The sequence below is a fragment of the Melospiza melodia genome, chromosome 12 (genome assembly GCF_035770615.1).
Source record: "Melospiza melodia melodia isolate bMelMel2 chromosome 12, bMelMel2.pri, whole genome shotgun sequence".
In the NCBI taxonomy this organism is placed as follows: Eukaryota; Metazoa; Chordata; class Aves; order Passeriformes; family Passerellidae; genus Melospiza; species Melospiza melodia.
The window spans coordinates 18,820,211-18,838,400 of NC_086205.1; the positions used below are offsets into that span (position 1 = coordinate 18,820,211).

The window sequence follows — 18,190 nt, forward strand, 5'->3', positions numbered from 1 at the left end:
AATTTATAAAGCAAGCAGCTTCATTCTTTACAAAGGAAGTAGGTCGTAGTGAGGAGGGGACAAGTCTCTTCTAGTATGGCTGCAGTGAGAGGATTAGAGGAAATGGCCTTTAGGTGAGATGGGAGATTCAGATTAGGTATTAGAAATTTATTTTTCACCGTTTCAGGCACTGGAATAGGTTTCTAGAGAGGCCATAGAATCGTGACCCCTGGAGTGCTTAAAAGGTGCCGGGTCACACGGTTTAGTGGTTACAGGGGTGATGCTGGGTTCATGGTTGGACTGGATGATCTTGCAGCTCGGCTCTATAGTTCTGTGCTTCCTTACGTTCCCTGTGCGCAGCAAGGCCGGGGGGGCACACAGCAGCCCGACCCTTGGGCGGGACGCGGCCCCGCACCAGCAGCATGAGCCGCATGAAGGGACGTGCTGAGGGCAGCGGGGAGGCGGAGCCCGCCCTGCCCGGTAGGGGCGTTCCGAATCCGGCCCGCGCCTGGGCCAATCCCGGCCCGCGTTAACTGCACTACGGGCGCCGCAGAGGAGCCCGGCGCGGCGCTGGAGCTGCTGCGGGTGAGCGGGCGCGGAGGCGCGGCGCGGCGGGAGTGGAAGGCCAGGGAGCGGGGCAGGAGGCGGGGACGGACGGGTGGACAGAGGGAGAAGGGGAGGAAGGGAGGCGGCGCGGGAGCCGCGGCGGCGGCGCAGGGGCCCTGTTGGCGCCGGGGGCCGCGCCGCATGCGGCAGAGCCCGCGACCTTGACGAGCCCGCTCGGCGGGCACGGGGCAGACGTGCCCGCGGCCGCCCGCCTATCGCCCCGCCGCTTATCGGGCAGCCCGCAGCTGGGCCCTGCTCGCCACACCGGAGCCGCCCAGCCCCGCGGCGTGGCTGCTCAAACGTGCTCGCTTTTCGCTCTTTTTCTTCTCGTTGCCGTATTTGTGGAACATCGGGGCCTGGCTGGAGGGGCTCGGGGAGGCATCGCGCACCCGGCCAGCATCCCTGCCAGGTGCGATGCCCGCAGGCCCTTTGTGCTTCCCTGCTTCTTCCCGGGTTTCCATTTAGCAGACCCTCCACATGCTCAGTCCACTTTGCCTTAATAGGAGCCTGCGGCCTCAGGCTGTCGCATGGGGAAGGCTTCTCTAATATGTCGGGGTTTCACCTCCACGTGTTCTTGCCCTAAATAAGAGGTGAAATAAGCAATGGCCACTGTTAACCTTTGATCTCCAAATAAAACCTTGCAGAGCTCCCAGGTGTGGAGCTAATCCACGTGCACCTGAGGACCAGAGCACCTATTAGCAGCGGCGCTTGAGGGCATACTCAGGTTGCTTGTTCCCAACCTCAGCACCTGTCTGGTCACTCGCTAAATTGCAAACCTTCTTCAGGAAGAAATGGAGAAGTAAATCAGTTTTAGTTTACCTTTCAGATATGTTTGCTGTTTGCAGAGAACTTAGAATTTTAAAAGTTGCTGAAATTATTTTGGAAATATGCTCCTATTGATTTTCAGAGATTTTTCAAGACAGAAATTGCCTTCATAAAGTTGTAGAGAACATAGCTGTCTAGAAGGGATGTTTGTATTAGAAGTGTTTTGTCGGGGTTGGAGTTTGTGCTGCTTTGCCTTATGTGACTTCTCTTTTCCAGCTGGACTCTTCCTGTCATTGAGACAGAGCCCAGGATATGTAGATATCTGGGGTCCGTGGTGGCAGTTGAGTAAATGCCTCTTGCCAGCACTCCCTAAATGGAGGTGTCCCCACCATTAATAAGACCCTTGGCTGAACTTAGCCATTGGAGACTATTCCTTGTTTGTATGCCTGTCAGTATGCCCAAAGTTCAACAGAAAGAGTTGATTTGAGCTGATCATTGCCATGGGAACTTCTAGGTTGCATTCAAGGTTCATGCAGGTTCACTAATGTAGTGACTTGGGTGGAAGTATGCACAGAAAATCCATGGGCAAGCAGTGCACTAGTGGCAGTAACTGATTTCAGGTGTGTAATGCAGTGGCAAGGGAACAGCCTAACCATGTTGTATTCTGAACTTCTAGGGCTTTGGTGAAGTTGGTTTGCATTTGTCCAGAAGGCAATGGATCATGCCAGAGCAGCAATCTCTAACTTGGTAAGACATGGTACCCCAGTGCTGTGTGTCTCTTGGTGGGCTGATGATACTTCAGAAGACAGGTTCAACAACATCTGTGTATGAGATTATATGTATATACATATAATATGTAATGATAATAATATGTGTATTATTATTTTTATATTTTTCCATGTAGTTTGTTGTCTATTTGGACATACATGAGTTGTAGAATTGAGTATTGCTAAACTGTGCAACAGGTGGCTGTGTTGATGGAACTGCATGAAAGATATTTCCTACATGAGTAGGGAGCTATATTTATTTTTAAAATATCACTACTTATCAGTATTGGAGAATATGATAAATCCAAAGCAGCATTAGGAGCTGATGTATGGGTGGTGAGCCAAATGTCACTGCAAGTAGCTGGCCATGATAAGGAAGTGGCTCAAGCAGCTCATGCTGGTGGGTTTATCGTTAGCTGCTATCGTGTTTTGGGTCTCTGAGGGCTAAGGAAGGGGGGGAGGGCCTTGAATAAGGTTGCAGAAGGAAGTGCTGCTGAGGAAGCCGTTCAAATGCCTACTGGGACAATCAACATGTGTTCTATTGTTACTTGGGGGCTGGGAATTCAACCACAAGTCCAGCTTTTGAAAGCAACCTGTGCTTGAAACAAATATGCAGGAACTTGTTCAGCCAAGCCTGCTGGTCCTAGAGAGCTTGGATTGTGAAATGACCCAAGGCTAGAACTGAGTGTGGTGGTTTGGTCTCTGAACAAGAATGGAGGATATGTAGGGTTGGGGCATGTCCTCTGTGTGAGGACATGCCTCAGGTGTGAGGGAAGCCAAGCTGTGGAGCAGCTAAGCAGGGGGAGTGTTAGGACAGATTGCAGTGTTGCCCTTTTCCAAAATATGAGCAGGCAGCCACTTCATTGTGGTTAGTGTGGGTCAGAGTGGAACTGCAAATCTGAAATGACACTGGTTTCTTTTGCCCAAGCAAGCAGAAATCTGGTGTCTTCACTTCCAGCTCTAACGTACAGTTTGAGAGGGAGCTGAGAACTGTGGATGAGCTGCTGAGGTTGTAACAGAGCTTGGATGCTTGTTACAAGGTGCTTCTCCAGTACAAAGGAGAGTGCTGCTCCCAGAGCTATTCCTTTTTGCCAGTCTCACTCTACTCCCCAGCAGAACCATGGCTGCAGGCAATTTCAGCATCTCTAATGGAAGAGGAGTGGTTCTGCCAGTGCCTGGCTAAGCCTGGAATTGAGTTAATCTGAGCAGCTGCCTTGTGCATGGGCTGCTGTTCTGTGGGAGGCTGGGCTGTGCCTTGCACCTGTTTAGAAAAGTGGGCTCCAGCCTAAGAGCTCTGCTTGGGCACTGGTAAAAACCTGTCAAACAGTGCCAATTGTTGGTGGGTGCAAGAGGTGTAGGCTCAGCTTTCATGTTAGCTAGCGTAATGCCCAGGGGTCATCTCTCTTCAGCCTAGCTGCTTTGTAATACTAGCATATGTGTAATAGTGTAATTTAAGGGTAGCCATAGGGCAGTTTAATACAAAATTATCCAGGTGCTGGATGAGAGTATTTACATCAAAGTGGATGTGGCTCAAAGGCCCATGAACAGTTGCTTTCTGTTTCCTCTGTGTTCATCAAAGTGTATATTGTACACAGTCAAGACTGATCTGTGCTCTGCTGATTAAAACCAGGAGTTTCTGCATGAATCAGCCTCAGCCATGGGGTCACGTGGAAAATGCTGATGCCATTGGCTGCTTCATATCTGTAAGACTCCAGGCTAGACTGATCAGTGTGGCTGCAAACTTGTGCAGGGTAAATGGAATCTAAATAGACTCTGGAGACCCTGAGTGTCTTTGAGTCTTATCTGTGTTTAAAGCATCCATCTTGACTTACTGACAGCCCAAATGCTCGCTGCACTGGAGCAGCTGCAGATGGACCAGCAGTGTTTGGGGTGGAGCACAGGTGCAGCTGACTGCAAGAACTGTAGCAGGTGTGGCCAACTCTTCCATCTCCTGACTGCCTTTCCTCACAGTTCAGTGGCGAGCCAACATCGTACACGCGCTTCAGCATTGCCCGGCAAACGGACGGAGACAACAGCCACGTGGAGATGAACCTGGCTGCTGATGAGGAGGAAGGAGGGGAAATTGGGAGACCAGAGCACCTGCATGCCAGCATGCCTCCTCCACGGAGGAATGGCAAGAACCTCTGCTTCATAATCATGGCAGCTGCCCTGCTCCTTTTGATTGGTAAGGAAGGGTGGGAGGCAACTGCATGAAGTGGACTCCAGTATTGAATGTAATCTGAGGTTATTAAATTCCAATCTGTATTGTTTTTGGAGATAATTCAACAACTGGGATCCAGGCCACAGCCTCTTGTCACTAACTATGTCTAGATCAGATTTATGGTACATCACTGGCAGAAAGAATTGTGCAGTTTGATGTGGAGAGCTGTGACTTAACTGAAGAGAAGACTGATCCATGTCAAAGTTTTGGTTTTTCCTCCATTAACTCCTAACACCTCTGTAGAGATAAAAGTCAACAGATGAGTAAAGCCTTTGGTACTTGTCTCTTAAGGTTTTAACAATGCCATTGGCCTAAAGAGAATATTTTCCTTTCCAAGTGGTGCTGGAGGGACTCTGCCAAGTGTAAGATCAGATTTACAGTGCCCCTTTAAACATGCCAGCTCAGACAAAATGTCAGGCTGCATATTTGTCTGTCCTTGGGTAAGCCAGCTCATCAAAAATGTTGAGAGCAGAGATGTATCTCAACTCTGAAGCTGTGTGGTGAGGTTCAGTCATTTTTCTGCAGCACAAAGAAATTCCTGTTCTTTCCACAGGGTTTCTCATCGGCTACCTGAGTTATCGTGGACGCATGCAGAGGGTTAACAGGTGTCTGGATGGAAGTGGCAACTGTGAGATGACTCCTACTGCATCTTACTTCTCAGATGATGGAATGGAGGAAGAAGTGGTTCCTGGACCACGTATCTTATACTGGCCTGAATTAAGAAACATGTTGTCATCTAAACTGTCAATTGGACGTCTTGAGACCAACCTGAGGTAAGGGTTCCAGGAGGTTTACCTAGAGCTTTGAGAGAGGCACAGCCTGTGAGCAGAACTTGAGCTCATTTGGAGAACAAGGGCCTTATGCAAGGTGGTGTGTTTTAAACTCAGGCTTAAATGGCTTTGCAGGCTGCAGTGCAGCCTGGTGCTGTAGCCTAAGCTATATGTATATCTGTTATCTACAGGCAAAGAGAAGGTAAGAATTCTTTTGAAGCTGGCAAAACTGAAGATGAGAGCACTGCCAGCTACATTCACGACCAGTTCACCAGCTTCCGCATGGATGACGTGTGGAACGATGAGCACTATGTTAGGCTGCAGGATAAAGGCAGGTATGTTAAAGAATAAGTGCACATCTTGTCAATAATAGCACCTGGATGGATACATGTACATGGATACCTGTAGTCTTGAGCAAACGTGTGATTTCTGCTTAAAATGATGTGAAAATTGTGAGCCAGTTGCCACTCTGCCAAGTCAGCCTCAATCTAGCAAAGCAATAACTGCTCCTGCCTCTTCTCAGGCTTTCTAAATCCAAAGGGTCTGGAAGCAGCACTCTGGATGTTTCCTGGGGGAGCTGTTTCCTCCAAGTATGCTTAGGAAGTGGACAGAAAACAAACTTGAGTGAAAATTCAGCTGAAAGGCAGATTCCCTGTGTCTAAAACTGCTGGCACAGGTGACTCTGTCTTGTCACCCAGACAGGGCTGCACACCTGGCAGTGGCTCCTCCTGTAGCCCAGGAGGGTGTCAAGAGGCATTGTGTTGTCTGACAGCTCACACCCTTGTGTCTTACTTGCCCTTTTTATCAGGGGAAATTAGTTTGCTCAGCTTCTCTTAGGAGGTGACTGAGAGACTTGGAAGCAGATATTCTTTCTGGTACTAGTCTTAGAAATCAGCCTTCATTAATGTCTCTGACCAACTCCAGAGATTTTTGCATGGAAGATATTTGGTGGGATGAGTCTGCCTGTTTCAGGCTCCATTGACTTGATCAGAATTGTTAGAGCACAGACTGAATACAGTCAGTATACTAACTCAGACTACTGAGCTAATTAAATTCTTGTGTGAAAAAGTTTAACACTGTCTCTACCTTTAACAGCAGCAGGAACCAAGTGTTCATTGTAGAAGATGGTCAAGAAGAGTTGGAGAGTCCTGATGCATATGTGGCTTACAGCAAGAGTGGCACAGTTACTGTAAGTGACTCCAGAAAAATCCTGGAAATGTCTGTACACTTAAAAAATAAATCCCTTTAAGATAGGGAGTGTATGAACCCCTCTTGAGTTAAGAGAGCTGGGTGGGGTGGTCAGAGTGGGGAGAGAGGAATGGGCCCACATGGTATTCTTACTGCAGCAAGATGCAGGAGTAACTTTAAACTTCTCTGCTGGAATCCAGACAGGAGCCTTGGCAGAAGTGCTGCTCCAACAGGCATCTTGCACTGGATCAGCTTCAGCTCCCTGCTTTAACAGGAGTCACTGTTACAGTGACTCTGTAGCTGTTTCAGGTATCTTACTGACTTAGGACTGCTGCATTCATAACCAGTGTTCCTGTTGCAGGGCAAACCCGTCTATGCGAACTATGGACGGAAAGAAGATTTTCAGAAGATACGAAATTTGGGTGTTTCAATGAATGGAGCTATAATCATCTTCAGAGCTGGAGAAATAACCCTTGCTGAGAAGGTAAGCAGTGTCTGCCCCAAAGCCTGGCTAGACTCGGCAGCAGGAAGTTATGCTTCCTACTCTTTGAGGTGCAGAGGTATGTCTGTTTTAGGTCTGTAGAACTCCTGTATGTAGGATTGTTCTGCAGGCCTGGTCTTGCTTGTTTGCACTAAAGTCCACGTGCAGGTCTGGACACTGAGGCTGAGCAGAGTTTGTTACTGTTCATGGTGCAATTCTTCTTGGCCTCAGGCAGTTTGCTGGAGCAACCAGACCTCTGGAGCAGTGGGGCTGGGAGCCAGCCTGGGAGCAGAGCTGGCTAATATCACTCTAGACACAGCCATAAGGCTGCCAGAAGCAGGACAGCCTTGCCTCCAGGACACCTCTTGCTGCTGTAGCCAGATACTTTCAAAGTTTGGCTGCAGTGTGTCACTTGGGCCCTTGCTGACTGTTCCCTGGACCACATGGCAGTGCTGGTACTGTGTCCAGCTGGTGGCCATGCATGCTGCTGTGGTGTTCCCTCTGTAGAGAACAGAACCAAATAGCCAAGCAGGCTAAAGGATCCAGGTGTTTCAATATGCAAGCCTGTTCCATATCTGACCCAGAGCTGCCTGCTGCCCCTCAGATGGGGTGCTCCTGGGGGGGCTGGGGCACAGGACCCTTTGCAGTTGGACTCAGCCTTGTCTGCAGGTATCTGAGACAGACAGAGCCAGAAAGTGCTTCTAAAAAATGTGGTTACTGGTTCTCCAATCCCATTCCCACTTTCCAAGCTGGTGTCTAGCTGTACAAGAGTGTTTGTACCAGTGGCATACCGGAGCTGGGTTGTAGGTGTGTTAAACAGGGACCTGGCTAATACACTCTGCCACCATTTTCTGTGTGAAGATGAGCCTCCAGTGGCTGCTTGTCTTGAGACTAATCTCATCTTGGGAAAATGGATGGAGCATAATCAAAATTAAATAACATTACATTTTAAGCTGCTCCAAGGAGCAAGTATGAGCTGAAAGAATCATAGACTGAGACACTGTGATGTGTCCTGACAGTTCAAAAGGATGTTAGACACAGTTTACCTGGAAGTAGGGCTGAGCTGCTAGGATTCAGTTGCCTTGTGTATCTGTCAGGTAGCTGTTAAAATCTGCTGTGGAGTTGGGCACTGAGAAGCACAACCTTCACTCCATGTTCTTGCCTGCACTCCCCTGGCTTGCAGTGCAGATGTACACTCAATGTTTCTCTTTGCTGCAGGTTGCAAATGCCAGAAAGGAAGGAGCAGTTGGTGTCCTGATGTACCCGGGCCCCTCAAATGACAAGAAGGCAGATTCCTATGTCCCCTTTGCACATGTGAGTATGTAACTGGTTCCCCTGGTTGTTCTTGAGAACCTCTCTGGCTGGGGGCTGCAGCCTGAGCAGTCCAGCAGTGCCCTTGTGTAGAGGAAAACTGTTGGACTCTGGTGAGACTTGAGGACTCCTCTTGCTTTTCACAGGCCCACCTTGGAACTGGAGACCCTTTCACCCCAGGCTTCCCTTCTTTCAACCACACCCAGTTCCCACCAGTGGAATCTTCTGGACTACCTCAAATTCCTGTCCAAACTATCTCTAGAGGAGCAGCAGCCAGACTGTTTGGGTAAGTGTTTCTGCTGTCATGCTGGCTGAGGTGCTGCCTCTTGCCAGGACTGAGGGTGGTGTGAGGTGCTGTGAGACAGAGCTCTCTGCTGCTCTCTGCTGTGTGTGGCAGGGAGCATGTTCTGGAACTGGCTGGAGAAGAGTCTCATGCCTTAAAGGTTGAACTTAATCTAGTGTTGGATTCCTCTTGGTCTCTGCATTCTACCCCTCCCTGCATAATTAGTGACACAGAACTGCAAACTCTCTCAGAGGCAGGCCCTGAACAAGGTTGCACCTGCAGTTGCAGGTGTGCATTTTTCACACAAGAGCTAAACAAGGTTAGAGCTGGATAATGAGTTCAAAGGATCTTCTTTTTCTCTCAGAAAAATGGATGGAGAGAAATGCCTTGAGGAGTGGAGAGTTGACATCATGGGATGTAAGGTGACAGTGAGCAGCAGCAGCAAGATGACAGTGAAACTGACTGTGAACAACGTCATGGTGGATAGGAAGATTCTGAACATCTTTGGTGTTATCAAGGGATTTGAAGAACCAGGTAACAGCAGCTGCATTGTGGATCAGTCTTGAGAGGAACCCTTCTGTGGCCATTGGAATGGGACAGCTGCTCCCAGACAGATGACAGTTCTTTGTCAGCAGAACCAAGGCCTCCCCCTGAGCATCAGGGAGAAATCTGAACCATGCTGCCAGGGAAAGGCTAATGAGAGCACTCTGTGTGCCAGATTCAGGGATCAGACTGCAGACTCTTTTCCTAAAACAGAAGCTGAAAGCTGCTCTTCTCATAAATGGTACTTGCAGTCTGAAGCTTGCAGCTCAGGTCTTGATCTTGTCTCCTTCACAGACCGGTACGTTGTGCTCGGAGCACAGAGAGACTCCTGGGGGCCAGGAGCAGCCAAGGCTGGAGTTGGCACTGCCATCTTGTTGGAACTTGCCTATGTGATCTCAGACGTGGTGAAAAGTGGTAAATATTTGTGAACAAAAGCACGAGGGTGGGTGGTGATGCAGGTCTAGCTCTCTGTGTTAACACTGGAGAGCCCAGTTGCAAAGCAGTCCTTTAGAAGGCGTAGGGACTCTGACAAAGCTTCCTGATGAGCTGTTTCTTGTCCAATACAACTTGTCTGCAATGAGCATTCACTTCCAAGGGTCTGCCTGCCTGTATCTGGCATGTCTCAATTACCAGTGTGTCTTTGGATAACACAGGATGCAAGCCTTAAACTTGAGCTGTCTCTTGGACAGCCAGGCCCAAAGTGGGAAAACTCTGAAGTGTCTAACCAGCTGGTAACAGTGGGGACTGCATGGTGGCAGCTAGTGTGAGCACACTTGTCTCCAGGGTTAATTTTGGGCTCAGGCAGCTAAAGAAAACAGAGTGGAAATGCAGACAGCATTGTTCTCCTGCGCAGTCCTGCAGCATGTGGGGGCAGGGTGCAGTGTCCGTGCGACAGGCACATTTCTCTGCAGCAGCGCTGTCTGAGGAGCAGGCAATTCATCATCCCAGGCCTGCAGTGCTAATCTGCATCTCCATGGGGAAAGGGCAGACCTCTGAGTCTCTCTCTCTTTACAGAGGACTACAAGCCACGGCGCAGCATTATCTTTGCTAGCTGGAGTGCGGGAGAGTACGGAGCCGTGGGTGCTACCGAGTGGCTGGAGGTATTGGTTGTTCAATAGAGTTCTGCAGGATGGCTGTGCAGTTGTTCCTGTGGATTAAACATTCTGGTGTTGGACTGCTACTTCTCATTATTAAAATACTTGTTTTGTTCTAGGGGTACTCTACCACGCTGCATGCCAAAGCCTTCACTTATATCAACTTGGATACTGCAGTCCTGGGTAACCTGCTACTATTTCAAGTACTTCTTAAAATTGGGTGAGACTAGAATTGCTTGAACAGACATCCTTTAACCTCTAGGAATGGGGGCTGTGCCACGAGGTGGCTGGTGGGTGTTTGGCTGAAGATTGGCATGACTCCATTTATTCTCCTGCTGTCATTGAAGCTGGGAGGCTGGTACAGCCTAAGCCATGAGGAGTCAACTCTGCTAAATCCCAGTAGACTGTCCTGTGTCTGTTGAAGGTCCTTTGGCAACTGTAGCTGCAGATCAGAGGTGGGCAGCTCTAGCAGTAGTGGTTGATGGTGGCAGTATGTCAAATACCCTTTCATTTTTTGCAGGCTCCTCAGACATCAAGATTTCTGCTAGCCCATTGCTGTACTCTTTGCTGGAGACAACTATGAAGAGGGTGAGTTAAAGGGCATTGATCTGATCAAGGTGACTGTGGTTTTAATGGGGAACTGAAAGCAGACAGAGCTGTGCTGGGTCACTTTGCCCACCTGACAGGAGAAAGACCCATTTAGGAGAAAAACCTGTGATTCTGAAGGGGCCCTGTCTGAAATCAACTGGACTCTGGGAATTGCAGTTGACACATGCAGAATCTAAAATCAGCAAATGCCACAGTTCAGTGGCAGATGTGCCAGTGTGGAGAAAGGTCAGGGGAGCACACCTTACTCTGGCATCTGCACATCAGTGTGAGCTCCAGGATGGAGCTAGAAGCCCAGGCAGATGTCAGAACAAGTGCAGTGATTCTCATCTCTGTGCAGGTAAAGGACCCTGCAAACAAGGCGCGTTTCCTGGATAGCAGATTTGGCAGTGACTGGATAAAGAAAGTGTAAGTACTGTCATTCATCTCTTTCATCTGGAGAAAGCAGATGTCCATAAAGGAGCAAACAGTATGGATTCTGCTGGAGTGCCATACTGTTGTCTGGGTGGGCTCTACCTTCTGACATGGGGTTAGGCAAGTGTTAATAGTACAGCACTAACTGTGCTGCCCCAAGCTGCCTGAGGCAGCCCAGCCACCTTCCTGCAGGACAAGAACAGCCTTGTACCAAGTCCAGTGGCAGGGAATGGACAGGAAGGACCATGGATTTGGTTGGGACTCCTTCAGTCTTGTCTAGAGTTCTCTTGTCTCAGAGCTTCAATTGTAGAGCTTGTAGCTTTTCTCCTGGGGTGCCCAAACCAGTTGGTAACTGCTCAGTGCTTATTTTCTGCAGCGTTCCCCTTGATCTGGATAATGCAGCGTTCCCTTTTCTGGCCTACTCAGGAATCCCAGTGGTTTCCTTTGGTTTCTATGATGTAAGTAATTTGTGCTTGCCTGGTGTGCTCATTCCATGCAGAGTGCTGTAAGGATATCTTAGAGCAAAAGTTGGTGGCAGGGCAAAAGGTGCTGTCCATGCTCAATGTCCTTGCAAGAGCCTCTCAGAGGGAAGAGGTGCAGCCTCTGGACCTGGTGGCTGTGGCAGTACTTGCTGTCAAGACTGCTCCTGGGACAAGGCTGGCCTTACAGCCTCTGTTCCAAAGTACTGAATACTTGCAGGTTTTTGGGGAGAGGGGTCACTTGCTTTTCTGGAGGTTCAGATGTCAATGAATTGGAAGCTGAAAGCAATAGAAAGATGTCAATCTGTTGCTGCATCAGTGAAAAACTGTTCTACAGCCTGCTGGTCAGCAAGCAGAGGGCATTGTGGAAGTGATATCATTGCCCTGAGCAAGTACTGAGCAGAACATCCTGCTGGTCACTGAAAGCTGTCAGGGATGAGATACAAGAACTCCATGCCCTTCCCAGTGCTTTGGAGTTTTGCCACTTGAGTCTTTGCTCCTTAGCAGCGCAGGGAGATGGGATGGAGGGGAGGTAACAAGCAACCTTTGGTGGGGGATGAAAAAAGTCTAACTGGAAAAGCATTCTTGGCTAACTTCAATACCTTCTTTCTTGCAGGAAGGTGACGAGTATGCCTTTTTGGGCACTACTGAGGACACTGTGGCTAACCTGAAAAGGAGGACTGTCAACTTGTATCCTCTCATGCTTACTGCTGCAGAAGTTGCTGGACAAATAGCTCTCAGGATGACCCATGACCATGAGCTCTTCCTGGACTTGGATAGATACAGTGACGAATTGCTGTCATTCCAGGAGAAGCTTTGGCATTTCAAAGATGATGTGAAGGTGAGAAGGACTCTGAGTTCACCAAATCCCTGGTGATTATGGGGCCCATGTGCTAATAAGGCCCTGTGCCAGTGGATACAGCAGGATGGACACCTTTCCCCTGTAGACATAAAAGGGTAGTGAAGTGTGGCCAGAATAGATGTTCCTTATAGAGCTGTGCAGGCAGAGTAGCTGTGGCAGACAGATTTAGCTGATCTGGATGTCCTGAGCTCTTGAGGAAATGGATGTGAACAGTTTCTTCTCTGGTTATCATTCACAGCATAGTGCAGCTTTCCATCTCATTTGCACCTTTGCTGAAAATCTACAAAAAACTGTGGGTAGGGAGTGACCTCAGAAGAGCCTGCCAGGAACTTGTTCTGCTACTTGGCTAAACTGCCAAGAAAAAAAAAAAATCCCAACACTTTCTTTTGGTAAGAGAGCAGCAAAAGAAGAAAATCAGGTTTGCTAACAGCTCCTCCCTTGCAGGAACTGGGGCTGACCTTGAACTGGCTGTATTTTGCTCGTGGAGACTTCCAGCGAGCTGCACTTGCACTGAGAAGAGACATTGAAAACAGCGACAGGGAAAACAGGATTGTCCGCAGAGCCCTGAATGACAGGATGATGAAGGTGGGTATCTTCAACTGGTTTTTCTTCCTTCACAAAGGAAGAGAGTGCTGGCTGGGATGGGCCTTTCCCTAATGGACACTGTGCAGACTGGTGTCTCTTCCACTTGCTTAGTGGCAACGTGATGGCTTGCTCATGAGAGAGGGTCTGGCCCTTGCAGAGCTGCTGTGGGAAAGGGCTGAGTGGGGATCAGAGATGGGCAGATCAGGAAAGAAAAGCTTAGGAGGTGAGAATATAACCCTCTATTTGCACCTCTACTCAGGTGGAATACGACTTCCTCTCTCCATACCTCTCGCCAAAAGATGCTCCCTTCCGCCACATCTTCTTCGGCAGAGGCAGCCACACCTTGAAGAGTCTGCTGGAGAACCTGGAGCAGCTGGCAGCCAACCAGACCAGCGTGGATGTGAATGAGCTGAAAGAGCAGATGGCCCTGGCGACCTGGACCATTAAAGGGGCTGCCAATGCTTTGGTGGGTGATATCTGGAATACAGACAACGAAATCTAGACACAGCAAACACCTGGATTACCCGTGTAAGGTACAGGAGAGCTGTGTGCTCTCACAGGGAGCACAGCTTCCTTCCTGGCCCTGGTCCCAGCAGAGGGCCTTGCTGTGTAGATCTAGTTCCACCTATAGCAACACACACAAACTCCCTGTACCTCAGATTAGGCATTGGCATGATTTTTAAATGGCAGCTTCTTGCAGATTTCCAGTACCTTATATATCGTAAAACCTAACCAAACCCCCTGAAACGTAAGTGAAACCCACTCCCTAACATGGCATTACTTTCCTGGAGTAATGCCATGTTCTGGCAGCAAAACATTTTTGACCAAAGTTGAGCATAAAATTTAAATCTCACCTTGACAAATTCACAGGAGGCAGTTTTAAAGCAGTAGTAAGATTACCATGAAGTCTCTCACCAGGCTCCCACCTAACCTCAGTCCAAACTGGTTATGTACAGCTGCTCCAGTGTACTTAAAACTAAGAACTCAGGTGTTTCCTGAACTGGTACCTTGAGTGGGGAGGTACCTCATCTATTCAGGCTTGTAATTGTTGGCCACCTAAACCTAGTGACAAAACAGGGAATGGATTCCTCTGAACATTTGTTAACAAGGGTCCCTTCTCTAGCAGGGAGCTGCAGTTCAAAAATTAAACAATGTTGTAGTAATTGCCCGCAAGTGCTGGATTATCAGCAAGCTCTGAAGTGCCTGCCTGCCTTTACTCAACAGCAAGGTCCCAGTGACATCTTGCAGGCTAGCTTCTGCCAAGGCAGGTATCAATACCCAGGGAAAATGACCCAAAGATTATTCAATGTCCCCTTGATATCCTCGGCTGGCACCTCAGCAAGTCCTGCAGCAGAAATGTCTTTAGACTGGCACTTCAGACCTTGCTGCTTCAGGGGCCTTGTGTGAAATCGAGTCTCTTGCTGGCCAAACTCTGTTTGACTGATGTCATTTTGCAGGTTGGCTCTTGTTTGGCACTGAGATATTTATTTCTTTATTTATTTATCAGTGACAGTGTTCACTATAAATGGTGTGTTTTTTTTATAGAAGATAATTATCGGAAGCAGTGCCTTCCATAATTATGACAGTTATACTGTCGTTTTTGAATAAAGCAGCATCTGCTATTACAATCAAACATGATACTGGAACTTTGCATTTAAAATAATCAAAACAAGACCCTCAAAAAGTTTTGGAAAACTAGCGATTAAGCTTTCTGTGGCGAAAACACCCCTCTGGAAGAAACTTGAAGGTGCAAACCTGGTAGCGAGTATCCAGGTTGCACTCCAAAGTAATCCTTGAAATGCTGATAATCTGGGTGGAAATCCCAATACCAGAAATTTGTCTTCCTTGCAGGGTCTGTGCCCCTCTGTGGGCTTCAGACTTCTCCCTGCTCCCCTTTCTGGATGCTGTGTGCTCTCACAGGGAGCACAGCTTCCTTCCTGGCCCTGGTCCCAGCAGAGGGCCTTGCTGTGTAGCCCTAGTTCCACCTGTGGCAACACACAGAAACTCCCTGTACGTCAGATTAGGCATTGGCACAATTTTCAAAAGGCAGCTTCCTGCAAACTTCCAGTACCTTATGTATCATGAAACCTAACTGACATTATCGGGGGCAGTGTCTCCCATAATGTGTAAAGAACAAGGTAGTTTTTGCCTACCACAGTGTTATATCGGAGGCAGTGACCTCCATATGTTGCACTATGGGTGTACTTAATTATCGGGGACAGTGTTTCCCATAATTGTTCTATGCTTATCACGCAATGTCATCTGCGAAGCTTGATGGTTAGTATCTAACATGGATTAATTTCCTGCAGTCCTATTTTTTCACTCTCCTGTGGTGATGCAGATACAATCTTCAGTCTGTTATGTACATCCTTAGACACTTTCTCCTCCATAGGCTGAACCGTTTCAAATAGCTGTGCTGTCTTGAACTGGCTTCCTGCCTTCAGTCACAAGAGTGGTGCTTGAGTGTTTAGTGGAAACTAGTCAAGTTAGATTGTGTGCTCTGTGGTGTTGTAAATTTCCTTCAAATTAGTTACAAAGACCTGAGGAATTAAAGGTGAATGCAGGGCTTGGGGCTGATAGCTGTCTGGAGGGCTTTGGTCACTGCTCTGGATGGGTACATGTAGCACTTAGAGAGGCTGGCCTGTTGTGGCACTGGGAGGGTGCTGGTGTGTGGGCATGGGCTGCTCACTCTCCAGTTGTGGCTGGAAATTCCAGTCTTGCTCCCTTAGGTGTTGAGTGGAGGGAGGAAAATCAGTGTCAGCTCTCTAATGGTGCCACTCTGCTGTGTGACCTGAAGCTGAGCACTGCTGATGTGTGACACCTGCTAACACATCTGCTAAACTGCACTGCCTGTTCCCAGGGCCTGTTGGTTGTTCTTTTCAGTTTGATTTGGCATTTAAATCTAACCCACAGCTTAGTTTTAACCTAAACTCTGCAGTTTGATCTGGCATTTAAACCTAACCTGAGCGAGTAACCTGAGGCCCGGCAGTAGTCCTTGAGGGAAGGAACACTGTTCAGCTGGAGCTCTGCAAGGAAAGGGCAGGGACTGGCCCCCAGCCTAGTTACTGAGCTCAGTGCTCACCAGCTTGGAGGGCTGTATTTTCATCGGTCTCTAGAAACCTGATGCCCAGGCTTGTGGAACTTGTTGTTCTTCCTTAACTTCTCTTAACTCTCTAACTTCCTACAGCCCTGTCTGTGTTAATGTTTTCTCTGACATTCTAGTTTCTAGTGACGTTTCTCTGGATGGCATCTAAGAGCTGCTGTCTGGGAGTCCTCACTGTGGTGTTTGCATGCATCTTGATGTCAAACTTAATCTTGGGCTTTATAGCCAGCAGAGAGAGACAAAAGACAAAGCTTGTCTCCTGGCTAGGCAGCACAGCTGTGACTACTGGGATGTTGGGATGCCTTGCTCACTGCTGGCATCTGACTGCTGTGGGGTGCTAAACTGTTTCTGGATTTACCTGCTGTTTGCTTGAATAAAGTGTTTTTGAAGCTTGAACACTCAGTTTCTCTTGTGGGGTTCTGGATTACCTGCTGTCTGCTTTAATAAAGATGTTGAAGCTTGAACACTCACCTTCTCTTGTGACTTCTTGCAAAGCCATGGTGCTGTTGTGGCATTGTGGCCATGGCTGAGCTTGGGCAGCTGCAGGGAGGCTGTTGTCCTGTTCCATCAGGGCTGCTGTGCAGCAGCTCCAGTATCACTTGGTTGATGTGCAGTAGCAAATCTGAACTTCATGGTGCTGCTCAGCTGAGTCCTCCCTTGTCACAGACAACTGCAATGAGGTGCAGGAGCACAACTGTACGCAAACCCCCAGACCTTCCCCCTCCTTTTATGTCCTACCTCCTGCCTCTCCATCACAACATTGACTCTGAAAAGCCTGTGCTGTATGGGTGAATGATGGGAGGAGGATGAAATGTCAGGTTTGCCCTGGCCATGGCCTTGCAGGAGAAGGTGTCTGGAGGAGCCTGTGGGTGGCTGTGTCCCAGAAACCCAGCACTTGCTCCTGCCTTGTTCCTGCCCTTCATCATCCTGGAAGTCCCATGGGGCAAAGTAGATATGCAAGTGTGGTTACTGCTTAGAGCCCAGGGCAGCTCTGGGAGGGCAGGAGCAGCCTCCTCAGCACCAGAGGCCTGCTCAGGTGAGACTGCATGGGTTTGGGGCTCTGCATTTAAATAAGTTCAGTTTCTCTCTGCTGTCTTCCCCAATCCCTCATGCGGGTCTCACCTTCTGCTTTACAAGCACCGCATCTCTAGAAGTCCCACTATTTGGGTGAGCGGCAGCTTCTCCAGGATCCCAGCTCGCGCTTTATGGGCTGTCCCGGCGTAGCTCTGGTCCCTCCTCTTCCCCCGGGGATGATTTACTTGTTGGAAGGACGTCGTTTCCCGCAGCTCCTGCCCGCGCCTGGCAGAGCTCTCTCCCTGCGGTAACTCTGCAAAGTGTCCGGAGAGGCTCCTGCGGCCGGGCAGCGCCAGCCCCGCCGGGGCAGAGGGAACGGGGAGCAGCCCCTTCCAACTCACCTGGGAGCAGGGATTTTGGCAGCGCAGGGCAGCCCGCGTCCCCGGTGCAGCGGATCGGTCCCGGGGCCTGGCGCTGCCCCGCGGTGAGTCTGTCTGTCCGCGCGTCCATCCCCGTGCCCATCCATTCATCTGTCCGTCTGTCCGTCCTCACCCCCGCCGTTACGTAAAGCGGCGGGGCGGCGCCTTTAAGAGCAGGGCCGGGGGCGGGTCGGGGGCCGTCCGGGCTCCCGGCGGCGGCAGGAGGAGGCGGGGGGGCAGGAGGGGAGGAAGGGGTGGCGGAGCCGGAGCTCCAGGGGCGCGGCGCGGGGGGGCTTCCCCAGCGTGCGGGGCCGGGGTGGGGCCCGCACCGCGTGCACCATCCGGGGGCAGGGGGCGAGCGGGGCGCCGGGGGTGCCGGAGGGCGGCGGGTTGAGCCCGGCGGTGCCGGAGGGCGGCGGGGTGGCCCCGGGGGTGCAGGAGCAGGGCGGCTTCACTCGCGGCGTGCAGGAGGCGGGGCTGGGGGCGCTGCCCCGCGGCCAGGAGCTGGTGGCCGGCGGCGGGGAGCCGAGGGGCGGCGGGGGGCCGGGCCGGTGGCACTGGGTGCCGCTGGGCGAGCGGACGAGCCTGCAGGAGTGGGGCGAGCGGCCCGGGCCCGTCACCGCCCTCGGCAGCCCCAAGCCGGGCGCGGAGCCGCGGCGGCCCCGGGAGCGGGGGGCGGCGCGGGCGCGGCGGCGGGCGC

General features: G+C 50.2%; 1 protein-coding gene across 1 annotated transcript; it reads left to right on the forward strand.

Moving 5' to 3' along the window:
* Positions 1 to 480: 480 nt before the first annotated feature.
* On the forward strand, positions 481 to 16,521 carry TFRC (transferrin receptor). Its single transcript, XM_063167054.1, has 19 exons — positions 481 to 564; positions 2,027 to 2,097; positions 4,089 to 4,302; positions 4,892 to 5,111; positions 5,300 to 5,443; positions 6,204 to 6,297; positions 6,658 to 6,780; positions 7,996 to 8,091; positions 8,235 to 8,374; positions 8,736 to 8,905; positions 9,209 to 9,328; positions 9,929 to 10,014; positions 10,128 to 10,191; positions 10,529 to 10,596; positions 10,955 to 11,022; positions 11,405 to 11,486; positions 12,124 to 12,348; positions 12,814 to 12,954; positions 13,214 to 16,521. Exons 2-19 carry the CDS (start codon positions 2,065 to 2,067, stop codon positions 13,454 to 13,456), a joined length of 2,331 nt encoding a protein of 776 aa, XP_063023124.1. The 5' UTR covers positions 481 to 564; positions 2,027 to 2,064; the 3' UTR covers positions 13,457 to 16,521.
* Positions 16,522 to 18,190: the final 1,669 nt, after the last annotated feature.